The 16,762-nt window shown below is 69.6% G+C and overlaps 2 protein-coding genes across 2 annotated transcripts; both read left to right on the plus strand.

The window, feature by feature from the left end:
* The first annotated feature begins 1,334 nt into the window (after positions 1 to 1,334).
* LOC115344972 (inactive phospholipase C-like protein 2) lies at positions 1,335 to 14,415 on the plus strand. The gene is given in 7 exon segments (XM_030023083.1): positions 1,335 to 1,394; positions 1,396 to 1,533; positions 7,680 to 10,169; positions 10,389 to 10,592; positions 11,138 to 11,213; positions 13,133 to 13,242; positions 13,479 to 14,415. Coding segments are annotated over 7 exon segments (3,264 nt in total). The 3' UTR covers positions 13,665 to 14,415.
* Positions 14,306 to 16,345, plus strand: HCRT (hypocretin neuropeptide precursor). The gene is made up of 3 exons (XM_030022674.1): positions 14,306 to 14,447; positions 14,818 to 15,056; positions 15,725 to 16,345. Exons 1-3 carry the CDS (start codon positions 14,306 to 14,308, stop codon positions 16,166 to 16,168), a joined length of 825 nt encoding a protein of 274 aa, XP_029878534.1. The 3' UTR covers positions 16,169 to 16,345.
* Positions 16,346 to 16,762: the final 417 nt, after the last annotated feature.

The following is a 16,762-nucleotide window of genomic DNA, read 5'->3' on the forward strand; positions in this document are numbered from 1 at the left end:
TGGGGAACCTGCTGTGTGGGCAGCTGCTGCCCAGGGTGGGGGCAAGCCAGGCCGCTGGCAGAAGACGATGTCTTGAACAAGATCCACACAAAGCATCCACCCCGGTGCAGCCAAAACCTCTGCCAGGGATGGAAACCGGGCTAAGGCCCCTTCCCCCCATCCCTGCCAGAAAAAATAGCCTGGAGCAAAATTCCTGGTGCAAGTAGGGGAGAAGCGGTGCCTGCAGCTGGTGGGGTGCCTGCGGCTGGGAGGGGGATGCCTGGGGTGGGGGGAGGGCATGAGCCTGTATTGCTGCTGGCACGGTGGGGACACGGGTGCTGGGCCAGCTGGCATTGGGGGTGCCTGGCCCTGGCACGGTATGGGCTGGGGTTTAGTGGGGAGAGGAGTGGGTGGTGGCTGGATAAAGGCCGGGGTCATGAAGCTGGGCTTGGCGGGGTCCGTGGGGGGGCTCCCGGGCAGCCCTGTGCTGGCAGAGACCTGTGCAACTGGATCCAGCCCAGAGAGCCCGGAGGGCTGCTGGGCCCGCCGCCTGTGCCACGCATGCCACGCAGGTGCCTGCACCCGGGGTGAGCACAGCCCTTCCCAGGGGCCCGGCAGTGACCCGGCACCCCAGAAAAAGCCTCGAGCCCCCCGCCCGGGAGAGATGCGCTGGCCCACGGCTTCACCTGGCAGCTCTAGTTGCCCCCTGCCCCTGCCTGGGCGCTGACCCCGCTGGACGCTGCAGGCTTGGTGTGGGGGGTGTGTGTGGTGTGTGCCCCGCTGGGCAGGGGCAGGCTGCAGGGTCCAGGCTCGGTTTGGGTGCCGGGCTGCAGGGTGCAAGGTCGATTTGAGTGGCAGGCTGCAGGGTGCAGGCTTGTTTTGGGTGCCAGGCTGCAGGGTGCCAGGCTGCAGGGTGTGGGCTGGGTTTGGGTGCCAGGCTGCAGGGTGCAGGCTCGTTTCGGGTACCAGGCTGCAGGGCGTGGGCTGGGTGGGGGTGCCCGGCTGCAGGGTGCGGGCTTGGCCGGGGTCCCACCACCGGCATGGGGTGGCCGCCGGGCCCGGGCGCTGCGGCGCTGGGCGGAGGCCGGGGGGGGCCCCGGCGGCGGGAGGTGCCCGGTGCCCGTCCCCGCTCTCCGCCGTTGCGGCCCGGGGCGGGGGGGGGGCGCGCCGTTCCCATCCCCGTCCCCGTCCCCGTCCGCGTCCCCGCCCCCGGCCCGGCCCGTCCCCTCCTCCCGGCCGCGCCGCCTCCCGCCCGCTCCGCCACTGAGCCCGCAGCAGCGGCGGCGGCGGCGGCGGGCGCAGGCTCCGGGGGCGCCCGGGGCCCCGCGGCGGCCGCTGCCCTGAGGCCGCGGGGGATGGCGGAGGGGCCCCGGGGCGCCCCGCCGCCGGGCTCGCCCCGCCCCGCCGCGCCGCTGCCCCAACGGGCCCCAGCGGCGGCGGCGGCGGCGGCTGCGGGCGGCGGGCAGCCCCGGCTCGGGCTCGGGCAGCAGCAGCCGCGAGGACTCGGCGGAGCGGAGCCCCGCGCCCGCCGCGCCCCGGGCCAGCATCATGAAGGTGAGAGCCCCGCACCCTGGTCCGGCCCCTCCCGCCCTCCCCTCCCCGCCCCGGAGCGGGCTCCGGGGCCCCCCGGGACCGGCGCCGCCCGGTACCTGCACAGGGCTTGGGGGGGGCCGAGCCGTGCCCCCTCCGCGGGAGCTGCGCGTCCCCCGGCCCCGGAGCCGGCGGGCACCGGCCCCGCCAGCCCGCGATGCCCGCCGCGCCCGCCGTCCCCCGCCACGGGCTCCCGCCGCGCCCGGCCGGCCGCTGCCTGCGCCCGTGGGGCGGGTTTGAGGAGCCGTGGGGCAGCTGCGCCCCCCCCCCCCGCCTCCGGTTCGGTACCCGGGGGTTGGCTGCCCCACCGGGCGCGGGGTTTGCCCCCTGCCCGCGGCACCGGGCTCGCCGGGGCTGCCCTCGCCGGGGCTGCCCTCGCCGGGGCTGGCCCGGCGTCCCCTCGCCCTGCCCGGCACTGTGGGTCCCCAAGGGCAAAGCCTGGCTCGGGCTTCGTGCGCTGCCGGGCCAGGCCTGTCCTCTCTGCATGGCCGCGGATTGCCCCGTCCAGCCGCCGCTCTTCCCGTGGGTCCCCTGCACGGCCACGCCGCTCCTGCCGTGGGAGTCACAGCGCAGCATCGCCCCGTCCTGCTCAGGGCACCCATGGGTGCCGGTGAGGAGATGCCTGCTCCTGGCTCCCGAGCACCTTCCGTTTTCCCGTGCTCCCTCCTGCAAAGTCGCTGAGCCTTGGGCCCAGCCTGACCAGCTCCTGACTGACACCTCCCTGGAGCCGTGCCGTGGCCGGACAGGGGTACCGGCGGGGCCGTGAGCCAGGGAGGGTCTCTGGGGGTCTCCCGTGCGAGTGGGCAGTGGACACATGCGTGCTTTCCTAAATGAGCCCCCCTAATTGCACTTAGGCCAGTGGTGCTCGCTGACACAATAGGTCGCGTCCGCCCGGGACCCGCCTCCCCACTCCTGGCAACCTATTTTAAGCTGGGATTGCTCCGGTGCTATTAATATAACCTGTGTGGGGGCTGTTCCCATGGTGCTGGCCCAGCCCTGGCCTTCTGCCCCCCAGACCCAGTCCTCTGGACAGAGGTGTCGGCCCCTCCTCAGGGTGGCCGGAGAGACCCTGTGCCCCTGCCCGTGCCTGCCTGGGCTCCCGCTGCAAACTGTTGCAGGAGTGGCAGGGCTGTGCCCCACATGGTGATGGCAAGGAGACCTCCTGGTGCTCCTGTGCAGCCAGAGGCCAGTGCGCCGGCTGTGCACAGTTTCCCTGGGGACCTCGCCAGGGTCTCCTGCTCCTCCCGGGTCTGGACAGCACGCCTCCTCACCGCTCTCTGCCCAGGGACCGGCCATGGGCACCGTGGGCGGAAGGTGAGCCTCTCACTTGCCCCCGGGCTGAGTGCATCCCCTGTCACGGCCATGTGTCACTGTGGGATTTGGCCTCACGTGAAGGTCGGGTGGCCCAGGGCCAGTGCTGGTAGGGGAGGGTGCTGGTGCTGGAGGAGGTCAGAGGCGGATGGTGTCCCCAGCCTGTGCTGATCCATCATGCATCTCTGAGTCCATTCAGGGCCTGATCCTGCCCTGGTGCTGGAGGGCTACAGGTCCCAAATCCTGCAGCTGTGAGTTCCCCAGGCTGAGCCTGTCTGTGCCCCAGGACCCTGACCATGCTGAGCCCCTCCATGGGCTGAGGCTGGCAGGCAAGGGACGGTGGGCAGACATGCTGCCTGTGGGACTGCACGGGCACCGGCCGCCCACACCGTGCTCCTGCCCACACTGTGCTCCTCCTGCCCTCGCCTGTTCAGAGGCAGCCAGCGGTCCTGCTGCTTCCCAGCGCAGCTCTCCTGTGCCTGAGCAGGGACAGAGGACAGAGCAGGTTCCTCCTGTCCCCCACCAGCCCCTCCACCGCCACCGGCTGAGACCCCTCTGTGCCCAGGCTCTCCCCGCTGGGAGATCGGCTTGGACCAGCTCTGCACAGTGGCTGGGGAGAGGGTCCATGGGGATCCCTAGCAGGTCTGGGGCCCAACCAGCCCCAGCAGGACCTGGGGAGCAGCTGCCCAACCACAAATCCCTGGGGGATGCTGAGGCTGTTCCTCTGCTGTGGGGTCTGCAGCAGCTTCGCTGTCCCCCTGCATGGTGGTGGGTGGGAGTCAGGGGCTGTGCCCGCTGCTTGGCCATGGTGCGGGTACAGGGGTTGTGGGGCAGGGAGGGGGTCCAGCACCATAAGCCCGGCTACAGCTTGGAGCGAGGGCACAAATGAGCCGCGGGCAGCAGGGCAGCAGGCTGGGCAGGGGCTGGCTGCTGACGAAGTGGAGGAACATGTGGGAAGAGCTGCCAGCTCTGTTATTTTTTGGGATTTCCAGAAAAGGCTGGAGGAGTGAATCTGAAAGTGAGACTCACCGGCTGTGCTGGGGCAGGGGGAGCTTGGGGCCGGCCATGCTGGGTGGCAGCAGAGCTGGCCCCATGCGGCCTCCCCCTGCCCTGGCTAGAGGACCTGCTTCCCTGCTTTCTTCCCAGGCTGGAAGCAGAGGGGGCTGGAGGTCCGGCGGGCTGGGAGGATGCTGGAGAGGGACTGGGGGAGTACTGGATCTGTCCCTCCCTGCTTGCAGGAGGTGACCCTTCCCCAATGCCCCGCTGTCCTATCCCCTGCTCCCCCTCTCCATCCCGTGCCAGCCCCAGGAGCTGTGCGGTGCCTCTGCTCCGGGCTCCGGCTCCACGGCCCCTCGCTGGGTAGCGGCAGCTGGTGCCGTGGGGAGTGGATGTGTCACTCGCTATCTTGGCAGGGAACAAATGACGGTAGAAAAGCCCTGGCTGTGCCTGGCCTCCCACTGCCTCCTCTCCGGTGCTGCTGGCTGCTGCTGCCTGCCTGCACCCTTGCTCGTGCTGCCCAGCCTGGGATGGGGGCAGTGGGAAGACCCAGGACCTGGGGAAACCAGCTGCGATTGAGTCACGTCACAGCCACGCTGGGGGACAGCCCTGTCCCCTGGGTGAAACGCGTCCCCACCGCACGCCCCATGGCCAAGAGAGGGGTTCTGCTGCCGGGGCAGCAGAGCCGCGGTTGGGCCGAGATGCCTCAGCCCCAGAGGCTTTCAGTTCCTCTGTCTCCTGCTGTCACGAGCTGCTGTGCGGCAGGGACCCCCCCAGCCAGGCCTCGGGGGATAACGGGAAGGGAGGGGCGGCCGATGGGCCCTTCCCCATCCCCGCGCTTGGGAGCGGGTTGCTTGGCCGGGTAACAACGGCGGTCACGTGGCGGCTGAGATTAGGGCTGCTGCGCTTGCCAGGGCACTAATCATGGGAGGTAATTGGCTGAAGAGGTGCTTAGCACATGCTGCGGAGCTGGGCAGGGTGCGGGCAGCTGGGTTCGGACGTGCCCTCTGTGCCCAGCCAGATGCCCGTGCTCGCCATTGGCATCGTGGTCGGCATTGGCATCATGGTCGGTGCGTCTTCCCTCTGCAGAGCCGGGCTATGTGGGTGCAATGTGTGTGGCAGCGCTGGCAAGAGCCCTGCCTGCTTGCTGCCAGCTTGGTGGCACAGCGAGTGGGATGCCCTGCTCCTGCCGGAGCCCTGCCCTGTGACTGGGGATGCTCTGTGCTCCTGTGGCCATGGGCGCCACGTCCTCCCGCCTCCGCTGCTGGCCTACTTATCCCCTTATGGAGCTCTGCAGCCCGGCTGCCTGCACCACTCCTGCCCGTACCTCGTGGAGCACTTAGTGGGGTGTCCCCAGGGTCAAAGCCTGCCTGGAAAGCGCCTGTGTAAGGGGCTGCCAGGGAGCAGCGGCTTTTCCCTGCCAGTCCCCAGGCCGGGGTGAGAAGCCGGCAGGCGGCTGCAGGCAGGAGGCCCCATGCAGCTGCTGCCACCGGCTCGCTGGCTGCAAACACGTTCGGCGGCAGCAAGGGCTGGGAGCTCCTGGAACGGGGCGACAGCAGCGCCCGCCAAGGTTCACCTGTGCAGACAGAGAGAGCAGAGCCCGTGTGCCATGGGCCACTCTCAGGTCTGTGCCATGCATCTGCACCCCAAAGCACTGCAGCAGGCACCTCCACCCCTTCCCAAGTCTGGGGAGACGGGGGGATGCAGGGAGGGCATTCAGGTTTTTGCCCTGAGCCGGGGTGGCACGGGACCCGACGGGGCTGGTGCCAGAGGGGTGGGTCTGGCTGCCTGTGGTGGGTGCAGCTGGAGGCAGGTCCCGGGGCGCTGGGTGCACACAGGCCCCCCGCCCGTGTTTCCTTTCCGGATGGATTTCCTGTTTTCGGCTGTGGGGCCCGGTGCAGAGCCGCCCAGGGTGGGGTGTGCCGGGGCGGGGAACGGGTCCGCAGAGGTGCGAGGGTCCTGCCTGGGGCAGGAGGGGGCCGCGCTCAGTGCCGGCCATCGTCCCATGGTGGGGCGAGGGCCAGGGCTGCCCATCAGTGGGGCACTCAGATTGCTGCTCGCAGGAAGCGTCCCGGCAGCTCTGCCAGCAGCGAGTCCTTCCCCGTGGGGCTGGCCGATGGGGTGACCTGCCGCTGAGCCCCCCCGCCGACTGGGGCTGGCTGGGGTCCTGCACGGTGGCCCCCGGCAGCCGGGTCCCTGGCTCAGCCCTGGGGGTGATTGTCCCAGCTGGATGGTGAGGCTCCAGGGGATGCTGCCCAGGGATGCTGCAGAGGGGAGGGGGTAGCTGCTGCTGGCTGGGGGGCCCGGGAGCCATCTGAGCAGGGGACACCCCCCCGGGAGCTGGCTGGCACGGAGGCAGGGTCCTGGCACTTGGCCGGCTCCCCGGAGCAATCTGGCAGTGAGAGGATGCAAACAGCTCCTGCATCCGAGCTGGGGGAAATAGCCCCTGTGCCAGGCTGAGCGGCGTCTGCCGTTGCCAGCGGGCAGCAAGGCTGCGGAGGAATGGTGCTGCTGCCCGCCGACTGCCCCCTTACCCAGGAAGGCATCTCTGGGACAGCAGGATCCAGCTGGCTCTGACTTGGGGCTGAGGGCTGGGGCTGGTTCCCCCTTCCCCGGGACGTTGTGTCCTGGGCACCCCCAGGGGAGCTGGCCAGCTGCCTGCATCACCCGTCCCGATTACCCTTGGGCTGGGGCTGCCTGGCCCCACAAGGGCAGATCCAGACCCTTTGGGGTCAGGCATGGGGACGTGCCTGCCTGCTCTGCGGCAGCCCTGTCCAGGAGGTGTGGACGCTCTTGGGGCACCAGAGGGGACAACCCCTCGCCCCCAACCTGGGCAGCTGGGCAGGACCTGCCTCTGCCGGAGACACCACCAGATTAGAGGTGACTCACCATAATCTTGAAGGAGTGGATTAAATCTGCTCCTGCTGCACTACTTAATGAAATCCATCCCATAATATGCTCCTGGCCCTGCTGTTCCCCCTCATCCCTTGCCCCCTCCAGCCTCTTGGCAGCAGGGTCCTCCTTCCCTGCCGAGGGGCAGGGCTGGCGCAGGCGTGCGGGCAGAGTGCAGGCATGGGGTGCAGGCAGCAGACAGCCCGTACCCACGGTGACCCCATCCAGGCAGCAGCAGCCACGGGCTCTGCAGGACCGGCTCGCGGGCCGTGCTCGTCCCCAGCGCGTGGCACTTGCAGGTGGCCGTCCTGTGCCGCTCCCCGGCAGACAGAGTGGGGGCGTCTGGCTGGGGGCCCCCAGGAGCAGCTCTGCCCAGGCATCGCCTCGGGGCACCCCAGGCATCCTCGCACCCTGCTGCCCTGATGCCCAGGGTCGGTGCCTGGGGTGCAGGGGAAGGCATGAGGGGACATGGCGTGTGCCTCTCTGCAGGGATGGAGCCGCTGTGGGCGCAGCCTGGTCCTGCTGGGTGCCTGTTTTCCTCCGGTGTCCCCAGGCTGGGGAGACGGGGACTGCTGGGCTGCCTGTGCATGGCCGTGCCTCCAACAGGGAGTGAGCAGTGGGGAAGGATCCGGCTCAGGGCCGGGAGCAGGAAGGAAGGAAGGAAGGAAAGCAGAGTTAAAATAAGCCAGGCAGCGAGCTGTGGGGGAGGTCAGGGCTGGAGCCAGCTCCCAGCCCCCGGGGAGAGGGTTGGACCAGGGCGGACTGGGCTTCGCGTGGCACTGGGACACCCTGGGGTGCTGCACCGTGCATCGGGGCTGGGGTGGGGACAGTGTGCGGCAGGAGGGCACTGGGAGCACTGGAGCTGCCGGCCCCGTCCCTGACGGCTGTGGCCCCTTCTCCCACCTTGGCAGGATGGCTCCCGGCAGCGGCCGCCACAGAAGAAGAAGACGGTGTCCTTCAGCACCATGCCCAACGACCGCAAGATCAACAGCACGGCTGCCTGCATCTCCTTCATGCTGGAGGGCTGCGAGCTGAAGAAGGTGCGCTCCAACTCCCGCATGTACAGCCGCTTCTTCGTGCTGGACGCTGACATGCGCTCCGTGCGCTGGGAGCCCTCCAAGAAGGACTCGGAGAAGGCCAAGATCGAGATCAAGTCGGTCAAAGAGGTGCGCGTGGGCAAGAAGACGCCCGTCCTGCGCAGCAATGGCCTCTCCGATCAGTTCCCAGATGAGTGCGCCTTCTCCATCATCTACGGAGACAATTATGAGTCCCTGGACCTGGTGGCCAGCTCGGCCGATGTGGTGAGCGCCTGGGTGATGGGGCTCCGGTACCTGGTGTCCTACGGGAAGCACACCCCCGAGGCGCCTGGGACCGGCCACCCCAGCCTCCGGACCTCCTGGATCTCCTCCGTCTTTGACCTTGCTGACCTGGAGAAGTCTGGCCGCATCCCTGTGTCCCGGGCCGTGCAGCTGATCAAAGCGCTCAACCCGGGCATGAAGACCTCCACCATCGAGCTGAAGTTCAAGGAGCTGCAGAAGGCCAGCGAGCGTCCTGGTGCGGAGGTGGCCTGTGACCTCTTCGTGGAGGTGTACTGTGAGCTCTGCACCCGCCCCGAGATCTTCTTCCTGCTGGTGCAGTTCTCCAGCAACAAGGAGTACCTGGGTCTGAAGGACCTGCTGATGTTCCTGGAGGTGGAGCAGGGCATGGAGGGGGTGACGGAGGAGAAGTGCTTGGAGATCGTCGGCAAGTACGAGCCCTCCAAGGAGGGCCGGGAGAAGGGCTACCTGGCCATCGACGGCTTCACACGCTACCTGCTCTCCGCCGACTGCTCCATCTTCGACCCGCAGCACCGCAAGGTGTGCCAGGACATGGCGCAGCCCCTCTCCCACTACTACATCAGCTCTGCCCACAGCGCCTGCCTGCTGGAGGACAACTTCTGGGGCCGCTCAGACATCAGCGGCTACATCAGCGCCCTGGGCCTGGGCTGCCGCAGCATCGAGCTGGTGCTGTGGGACGGCCCCGAGGGCGAGCCCGTGGTCTACACCAGCCCCTCGGCCGCCTCCTGCGTGCCCTTCCGCGCCGTGGTGGGGCTGATCGACCAGCACGCCTTCGCCGCCTCTGCCTACCCCCTCATCCTCTGCCTGGTGGTGCGCTGCTCGGCCGCCCAGCAGCGCCTCGCCGCCCAGTGCCTGCGCAAGACGCTGGGGGAGAAGCTGTACCTGGAGCCCCCCAACCCTGCCGCGTCCTACCTGCCCTCTCCGGAGCAGCTCAAGGGCCGCATCCTCATCAAGGGCAAGAAGCTGCCGCCCGGCTGCGAGGACAGTGAGGGGGAGGTGTCGGACGAGGAGGAAGGCTGGGAGCTGGCGCGGCGGCTGGGCCAGGAGGACCGGGAGACGCCGGAGGGAGGTGGCCCACGGCGGGTGCGCCTCAGCCGGGAGCTCTCGGAGCTGGTGAGCCTCTGCCAGGCTGTCCCCTTCCAGGACTTCGAGAGCTCGCGGCGCGGGCAGCGCTACTGGGAGATGTGCTCCTTCAGCGAGGTGGAGGCGGGACGCTTCGCCAACGAGTGCCCGGCCGAGCTGGTGAGCTACAACAAGCGGTTCCTCTCCCGCGTCTACCCCAGCCCCATGCGCATCGACGCCAGCAACATGAACCCCCAGGACTTCTGGAAGTGCGGCTGCCAGATGGTGGCCATGAACTACCAGACGCCAGGGCTCATGATGGACCTGAACACAGGCTGGTTCCGGCAGAACGGGGCTTGCGGCTACGTCCTCCGCCCCGCCATCATGCGGGAGGAGGTCTCCTACTTCAGTGCCAATGCCAAGGACTCCTTGCCCGGGGTGCCTGCCCAGCTCCTGCACCTCAAGGTCATCAGCGGGCAGAACCTGCCCAAGCCCAAGGGCTCGGGGGCCAAGGGGGAGGTGGTGGAGCCCTATGTCTGCGCCGAGATCCACGGCATCCCGGCCGACTGCGCCGAGCACCGCACCAAGACGGCCCTGCAGAGCGGGGACAACCCCGTCTTCGACGAGAGCCTGGAGTTCCAGATCAACCTGCCGGAGCTGGCCGTCCTGCGCTTCGTCGTGCTGGACGACGACTACATCGGGGACGAGTTCATCGCCCAGTACACCATCCCCTTCGAGTGCCTGCAGCCAGGCTACCGCCACGTCCCCCTCCAGTCCCTGGCCGGGGAGCCCCTGCCCCACGCCACCCTTTTCGTGCACGTGGCCATCACCGACCGCCGCGGCGGGGGCAAGGGGCACCGCCGGGGGCTGGCGGGGCGCCGGGGCCGCCGGGTGCGGGAGTACACCTCCACCAAGGCCACCGGCATCAAGGCCATCGACGAGGTCTTCCGGACAGCCACCCAGCCGCTGCGGGAGGCCACCGACCTGCGGGAGAACGTGCAGGTACGGACCCTGTGGAGGCACCGGGGGACCCGGTTTCTGCGGGGGAGGACGGGGCCGGACCGTGAGCGGTGGGGAGCCTGGGTGTCCCCCCTCTTCCTGGGTCCGCGGGCGAGGAGCTTCGTCTGGAGCAGAGAGCCGGGGGAAACGGGGATGTTCCCGGCAGGGGGGCTCTTGGGGGCCCTCCCAGGCTGAGCCCCTGACGCCGGTCTCTGCCCGCAGAACGCGCTGGTCTCCTTCAAGGAGCTGTGTGGGCTGACGCCCGCCGCCAACATGAAGCAGTGCATCCTGACGGTGGCCGCGTGGCTGCTGCACAGTGACAGCGCGCCCAGCGTCACCCTCAACCTGGCAGAGCAGTACCCCCCCATGGAGGCCCAGGGCCCCATCCCGGACCTGCTGCGCAAGGTCCTCACCGCCTACGAGACGGTAAGCGCCGTCCCGCCGGGGCTTAGCTCCTCACGGGGATGAGCTGTGGGGCCCGCGGCACCGGGACCACTGCCCTGCCCAGGATGGGGGACCCCAAGCTCGCTGCACCCATCCCACTGCAGGGAGACGCTGGCGGGGGGCTGTGTGGGGGGCTGCCCAGGGAGGACTCTTGTCGAGGCGCAGGCTCGCCCAGCTGGGTACGAGCCCTGGGACCCCGCAGCCCCGTCCCCCTGCCCGCGCTGCCTGCACCCTGTGCCAGGGCCGGCTGGCGGGGCGTCCTGCGGTCCCGCCTGGCGGGAGAAATCCCATTAATAGCCACAGCCGGAGCTGCTTCCTTCCTTTGTGTTGGAGGGAGACCTGGCTGCCGGCCAGGCGCTGGTCACACCGCACCTGGCTGTGCGCGGCGTGGCGAGGAGGGCCAGACCTCAGCCACCACGCTGGGGCAAGGGGCAGCCCCTGCCCGAGCCTCTTGTCCCCATCCGCTCTGCCAGGGGGTGCGTGGGGCCGGGGGGCTGCCCAGCTCCTCACGCCACCCCTCTCCCCAGATGATCCAGACCAGCCGGACGCTGATCGAGTCCGCCGACGCAGTGTACGGCAAGCTCATCCAGGCGCAGCAGGCAGGTGGGTCCCGGGTGGGCAGGCCCAGCCCCGGCGATGCTCCGGGATGCGGACCTGGGCACGTCCCTGGGGGGCCAGGTGCGGGGGTGCCATGTCTCTGCACTGGGCTGGGGGCACGTGTCCCCGCAGGGCTGGGTTCAGGGGGTCTGGCACCAGGCTCTGGACCTGGGCGTGGGCACAGCCAAGCGTGCCGGCTTTTTTGGCCGTGCGCTTGCATGCCTGTGGTGTGCGACGGAGGGCGAGAGTTGCGTGTCTGCGCCCCGGGCTGGTGCGTGCCAGGGCCGGAGTTCAGCGGCAGAGCAGCCAGGGCCAGCCGGCCATGGGAGAGCGATTTCCAGCCGGGGTGGCCGCGAGCCCGGCTCTGCGGTTTTCCCATGTCCCGGCAGCGTGGGGTGGGCATGGGAGGCTGCCTGGTGCCAGGTGCCACCGGGGTGCTGGGGCGTGGGGCTGCCTGTGCCAGGGCAGGGTGCTGGGCAGGTGGGCTGCAGGGGCTGTGCGGGAGGGAGGGGAGAGAGGGAGGGGAGTGGAGGAGGCTGATGAGGAAGCGGGGAAGAGTCATTAGCTGCCAAACGCCAGAATATAATTAGCACCAGAAATAACAGACTGGGGCTGACGGTAGAAGTGGCAACTGGATGTTACGACTTCCAAGACACATGGCTGAACCCACACAGGCAGGTGCTGCCGCCTGCCTGCCCCGGTCCTCCCCCCCCCCTCCTGCCCCCACCCTGGTGGCTGCCCGGGACCCCCGGCCCTGCTCCAGGCACCGATGCCTGCATGGCCCCTCTGCGGGCTGGGGCCCCCCAGGGATAACCCCGGCCACCCCCGGCTGCACGGGGGCTGCTAGCCCAGGGCTCATGTGGGCTCCCTGTGGGGCTGGGCGAGCCGCCAGGAGGTGGAGGGGCCGGGGAGGAAGGAGGGGGCCCCGCTCTGCCACCCCCAGCCGGTACCAGCCTTGCTGCCAGCAGCCCTGTTTGTTCCCAGCCTGCGCGGCAGCCCGGAAATCTCCCCGAGCTCTTGGCTTTTGGCTGTGCCGCCGCTGCCAGCGCCGGGGAGAGTGGCAGTGGCGGGGGGGGGGCACGGGCTGCGGGGTTGGGGTGCGGGGCACAGGTGGGCTCTGTGCCCTCCTGTACCCCTCTGGCTGTGGGAGCCCTGCTGCTGTGCTGGGGGGGGGGTGTCGTGGGGCAGAGGGGCTCTGGGGTGTGCGGCCACCGCTGCTGCCTCTGCCCGGCCCCTCGAGGAGGTGGGAGGCAGCGGTTCGGGGGCTGCAACCCCCACTCCCATGCCCAGGGTGCTGCCCGTCCCTGCTTTCGCCCCGGCTGCGCTGCAGACAAGCCCCTGCGGTGCCGGCCCGGCCCGTGCCCGGCTGGTGGGTGCTGCGGGGTCCAGGGAGGTGCCGGCTGCAGGCGGGGGTGCGGGGCTGGGGGGCGTGCTGATTGACAACATGTGGGCGAGCAGGCTTGCGTGGGAGCCCTCGTGTGGGCCGGGAGCCGGTGCTGCGTCAGGAGGGGTAAATATAGCACCCGCTCACGAGGACGTCACGCGGTGCGCGGCGCGGGGGCCCGCGCTCCGGTGGGGGGGGGCCCGGTGGCCCCTCTCTGAGCCCCCCTGGCTGAGCTACGGTGTGCAAGAGCCATGCCTCTGCCTGGGGTACTGGCTGCCCTTCCGGACCCCACGGCCTCCGGGGCCCGAAACCACCAAGGGCTGGGGCCGAGCGCGATGCCGGGGTGGTGGTGGCTCCGTCGGCCCATCGTTCCCAGCACGGAGTGGGTTTGGGGCTGCTGGGGCAGTGGGGAGCCCACCCAGCCTGCACCCCCATGCCGGGCGAAGGGCATCTCTCCGGCTCAGTCCCTGTCCATGGCGGGCAGCGGCCGTCCTCGTGCAGGTGGCCCCGCACCCGCTGAGCGACGCTCCCGTCTGCGCAGGCATGGACTTCCACAAGGAACTGCACCGCATCGAGGCCAAGGAGGGGCTGCGGGGCCGCAAGCTGCAGAAGGCGCTGGAGAGCTTCGCCTGGAACATCACCGTCCTGAAGGTGAGGGGCGAGGGCTGCGCGGCCCCCTCCCCGCCCCGCCGACCCGCACCCAGGGGATGCTCCGTGAGCACCGGGGATGGCATGGACCCATTCAGGGGGTCCAGGCGGTGCCCGCACCCAGCAAGCCCCCATCCCGGGTGCTGGCCGGTGGGGCAGCCCATGTTCCGCACAGGGGGTCCGGGCATCCCGAGCGGCACAGCCCCGGGGCCGGCCCCTGATGCCCTCTCGCCGCACAGGGCCAGGCTGACCTTCTCAAGCACGCCAAGGCTGAGGCGCTGGACAACCTGTGGCAGATCCACAACGCGGGACAGTCCTGCGGCATCGGCAGGAATGGCTCGGCCTCGCCGGAGCCCTCCCGGCTACGCACCCCGCTGGAGCCCATCCCCGAGACGGAAGGGAGCGGCGACACGGCGTCCTGCTGACCCCGGCCTGGGGCTCGGGGGCCCGGACAGAGCGCTCCCCTGCCCGCGGGGGCCAGGACCAGGGAGCCCCAGCCTGCTGACGGATGGGCAGCTGCCTGCCCGCAGGCTCAGTGTGCACGGAGGGATGTGTGCGGGGCTGGGTACCCGCGCTCTGTCGTGCCGAGGGGCTGCGGCGGGGACCAGTGGGGAGGTTGGGGAGGGGTGTCCCTGCTCCTGCTTGCCCCCCCCCCGCCCAGCTCCCAGGGCCTCATCCATCCCCCCCAACATCTGCTTCTGGAGCAAGCGCCCTGCTGCGGGGCCGGCGTGGATGCTGGCACCCCGGTGCCTGCATGCATGTACCCCCAGCCTGCTGTGCCAGACTCCTCTTGTAAAAGTAGCCCCGGGACTGGGCTCCTGCTCCCGTCCAGGGCCAGAAGTTTTGCCTTCGCCAACCCTGGGGAAAACCTGCCTGGCGGGAAGGGTCCTGGCCAGTCCCAGTCCCCTCTCCATGGGGCAGCGGGTCCCTTCTCCTCCCTGGCGTGCCTGGGGCCCCTGCTGTGCAGAGGGGCCGGGAGGCTCTGGGGTGCAGTTGCTGGGGGAGCTGGGGGGGGGGCCGCTGGAGACCGGCCTGGGCAGCAGATGCGGCCTCTGGCATCAGAGAAATGTCGGGGCTCGTCCTCCAGGGCGTGGGGGTCCCGGCACAAGCAATGGGCGAGGGGCGGTCTGGGGTCAGACCGGGGCTGTGGAGCGTTATAAAGAGTGTGAGACCCACTGTGGTGCCCTGCTGCTCCCTCCGCGCGCTTGGTGCGGGGCGAAGGTGGGGTGGGGTCACCAAAGCGGATGGAGGGTGGCACGGGGTACGGGGACCCTGGCGGCATCATCCCTCCCACGGCACCAGCTGAGCGCAGGGCGACGGCTCCCCACGTCAAGGAGCCGTGCGGCTGCCCGGCACCCCTTTGTTCAGGGAAGTAATTAGCCTAATGGGGCCACGAGGAGTGGACCCGTGTGCTGCTGCTGTCGGGAGCAGGCCAGCGCCTCCCCAGTGCTGACCTTCAGCCCCTTTGTGCCAGCCTGGCCGCAGGGCCCGTGGGCAATTATGGCCTCATTAGTGCCATACGCCATGGCCACTGCGCCCAGCCGGTGAGCTCCCACACAATGAGGAGCTGCAAATGAGGGGAAAGGCCTGGCTGGTCTCCGAGCTACCGGCCACAGCGCACCCGTGTCTCCCAGAGACCGGCTGCTCCCGCCTGGCCCCAACGGTATTTTTGGCACCGCTATTGTGCCAGGCCCTATAAAGTGGTGGCTGCGGTGGGTGGCACAGGGTGCTGTTCTCTTGGCTGCCTGGCAGGACATGCCCCAGCACTGCTCAGCTGCCTGAAGACCCCAGGAAGGATGGAGGTGCCCAATGCCAAGGTGGGGCTGGGGTGCTGCAGCCTGTGGGGTTGGGAGGACATTGATGGGGAGGAGGTTAGGATGTGGGGCCAGAGGTCTGGGGGTGTCGGAGGGCCTGGCCGGTTCCTTGGGAAGCCCTGAGTGCGCAGCTCTGCCCCAGGGCTCCCCAGCTGTGGCCAGCAGCCGACTGGGGGGGCTCAGCCCCATGTGGGCTCCTCGGGAGGGAGTTGGGCACGTGGTGCCTGCGGCGTCAAGCATGGGTGCTCTCGCTGGTTGTCCTGTGGCACTTGGTGGTGAGGGGAAGGTGTTTGCCGCAGCTGCCTTGTGCCGGAGCAGGGCAGGTGTGCCGGTGAGGTCACCAGCATCTGGCTGCTGGTCAGAGCGTGGGTGGGCCTGTGATTGCTCAGGCTGGTGGGAGGGTGCGGGGAGCAGCAGTCCCAGCTCCCCTGGGGGTGCGGTGCTGGCTGTGCCCCAGGGCACTGAAGGGTGATGCTCCAGGTGCACCCTGGATGTGGGGCTGGGTCTCAGCAGCAGTGGGGACAAGCAAGCAGCACTGCAGCAACCAGGGCAGACGGAAGCCGAGACACCGGTATGCACGGCAGGACCGGGGGGCAGCCCTGGGGCTGTGCAGCCCCCCCTCTCCAGCACTGCAGGCTGCCCTGCACTAACGCTGCCCATTGCTCCGGCAGCTCCAGCGAGCTGCCTGCCTCTTGCTCCTGCTCCTGCTCTGCTCCCTGGCCGCTGCCCGGCAGAGTCTGCCCGAGTGCTGCCGGCAGAAGACCTGCTCCTGCCGCATCTATGACCTCCTGCATGGCATGGGCAACCATGCCGCCGGCATCCTCACGCTGGGCAAGAGGAAGAGCATCCCACCGGCCTTCCAGAGCCGGCTCTACCGCCTGCTGCACGGCTCTGGCAACCACGCCGCGGGCATCCTCACCATGGGCAAGCGCGGGGAGCACCCTGGTTCTGCCTGCCACGACGCATCGGGCTGCCCTGTGGGTGCGGATGCCCAGCCGACACCAGCGCTGCGGGGCACTGACACCAGCCCTACCAGCCTCAGGGAGTGCCAAGGACACTCGGGGAAGGACGTGACCAAGAGTCAGGCCGAGGGAGCTGCGAAGAGCTTTTACTGAGAGGGATGGGAGCAGCCGGAGCAGGGAGGGGATCCCTGGGGGGATGGACCCCGGGGACACAAGCCCGGAGCTCAGTGTAAATAGCACTTTCACATACCTCCTCCTGGCCCTGGCCGAGCCTGCTCAGGGCACCGCAGGCACCGCTGGCCTTTTACAATAAACGGTAGCCTGACATGACCTGGCTCTGCCTTCTCTCTGGGGAGGGGCTGGGGGGGGGGGGGGGCACAGCTCTGCCCTGGGTCAGCCGGCAAGGCTGGTGCCTTTGTGGTGCCTGCACCAGGGGCGCGCATGGGCCCAGCTGGGTGGATGCAGGACCAGAACTGGGGCGAACCGAGCCTCGACCAGGCTTCCCAGGAGCGGAGGGTGTTTGTGAAGCCCCCCCTAAAGGGCTCAGAGCATCCCTCACCGCAGCACCAGGGAGCCTCTGGTGACCCTCTCATAGCCCAGGGCCCCGACCTGCCACCCTCCCACCGCCCTGTCCCTGCTCAGGGTCCTGGGGGGGCTCCGGCTGGGTCCTGTCACCCCTGGCTGCCCCTCGGGGGGTCCTGCAGGACGGAGCCTTTGCCCTGCAGCCCCCGGGCTGGCCCTCCCCAG

This window comes from Aquila chrysaetos, chromosome 8, assembly GCF_900496995.4.
Source record: "Aquila chrysaetos chrysaetos chromosome 8, bAquChr1.4, whole genome shotgun sequence".
In the NCBI taxonomy this organism is placed as follows: domain Eukaryota; kingdom Metazoa; phylum Chordata; class Aves; order Accipitriformes; family Accipitridae; genus Aquila; species Aquila chrysaetos.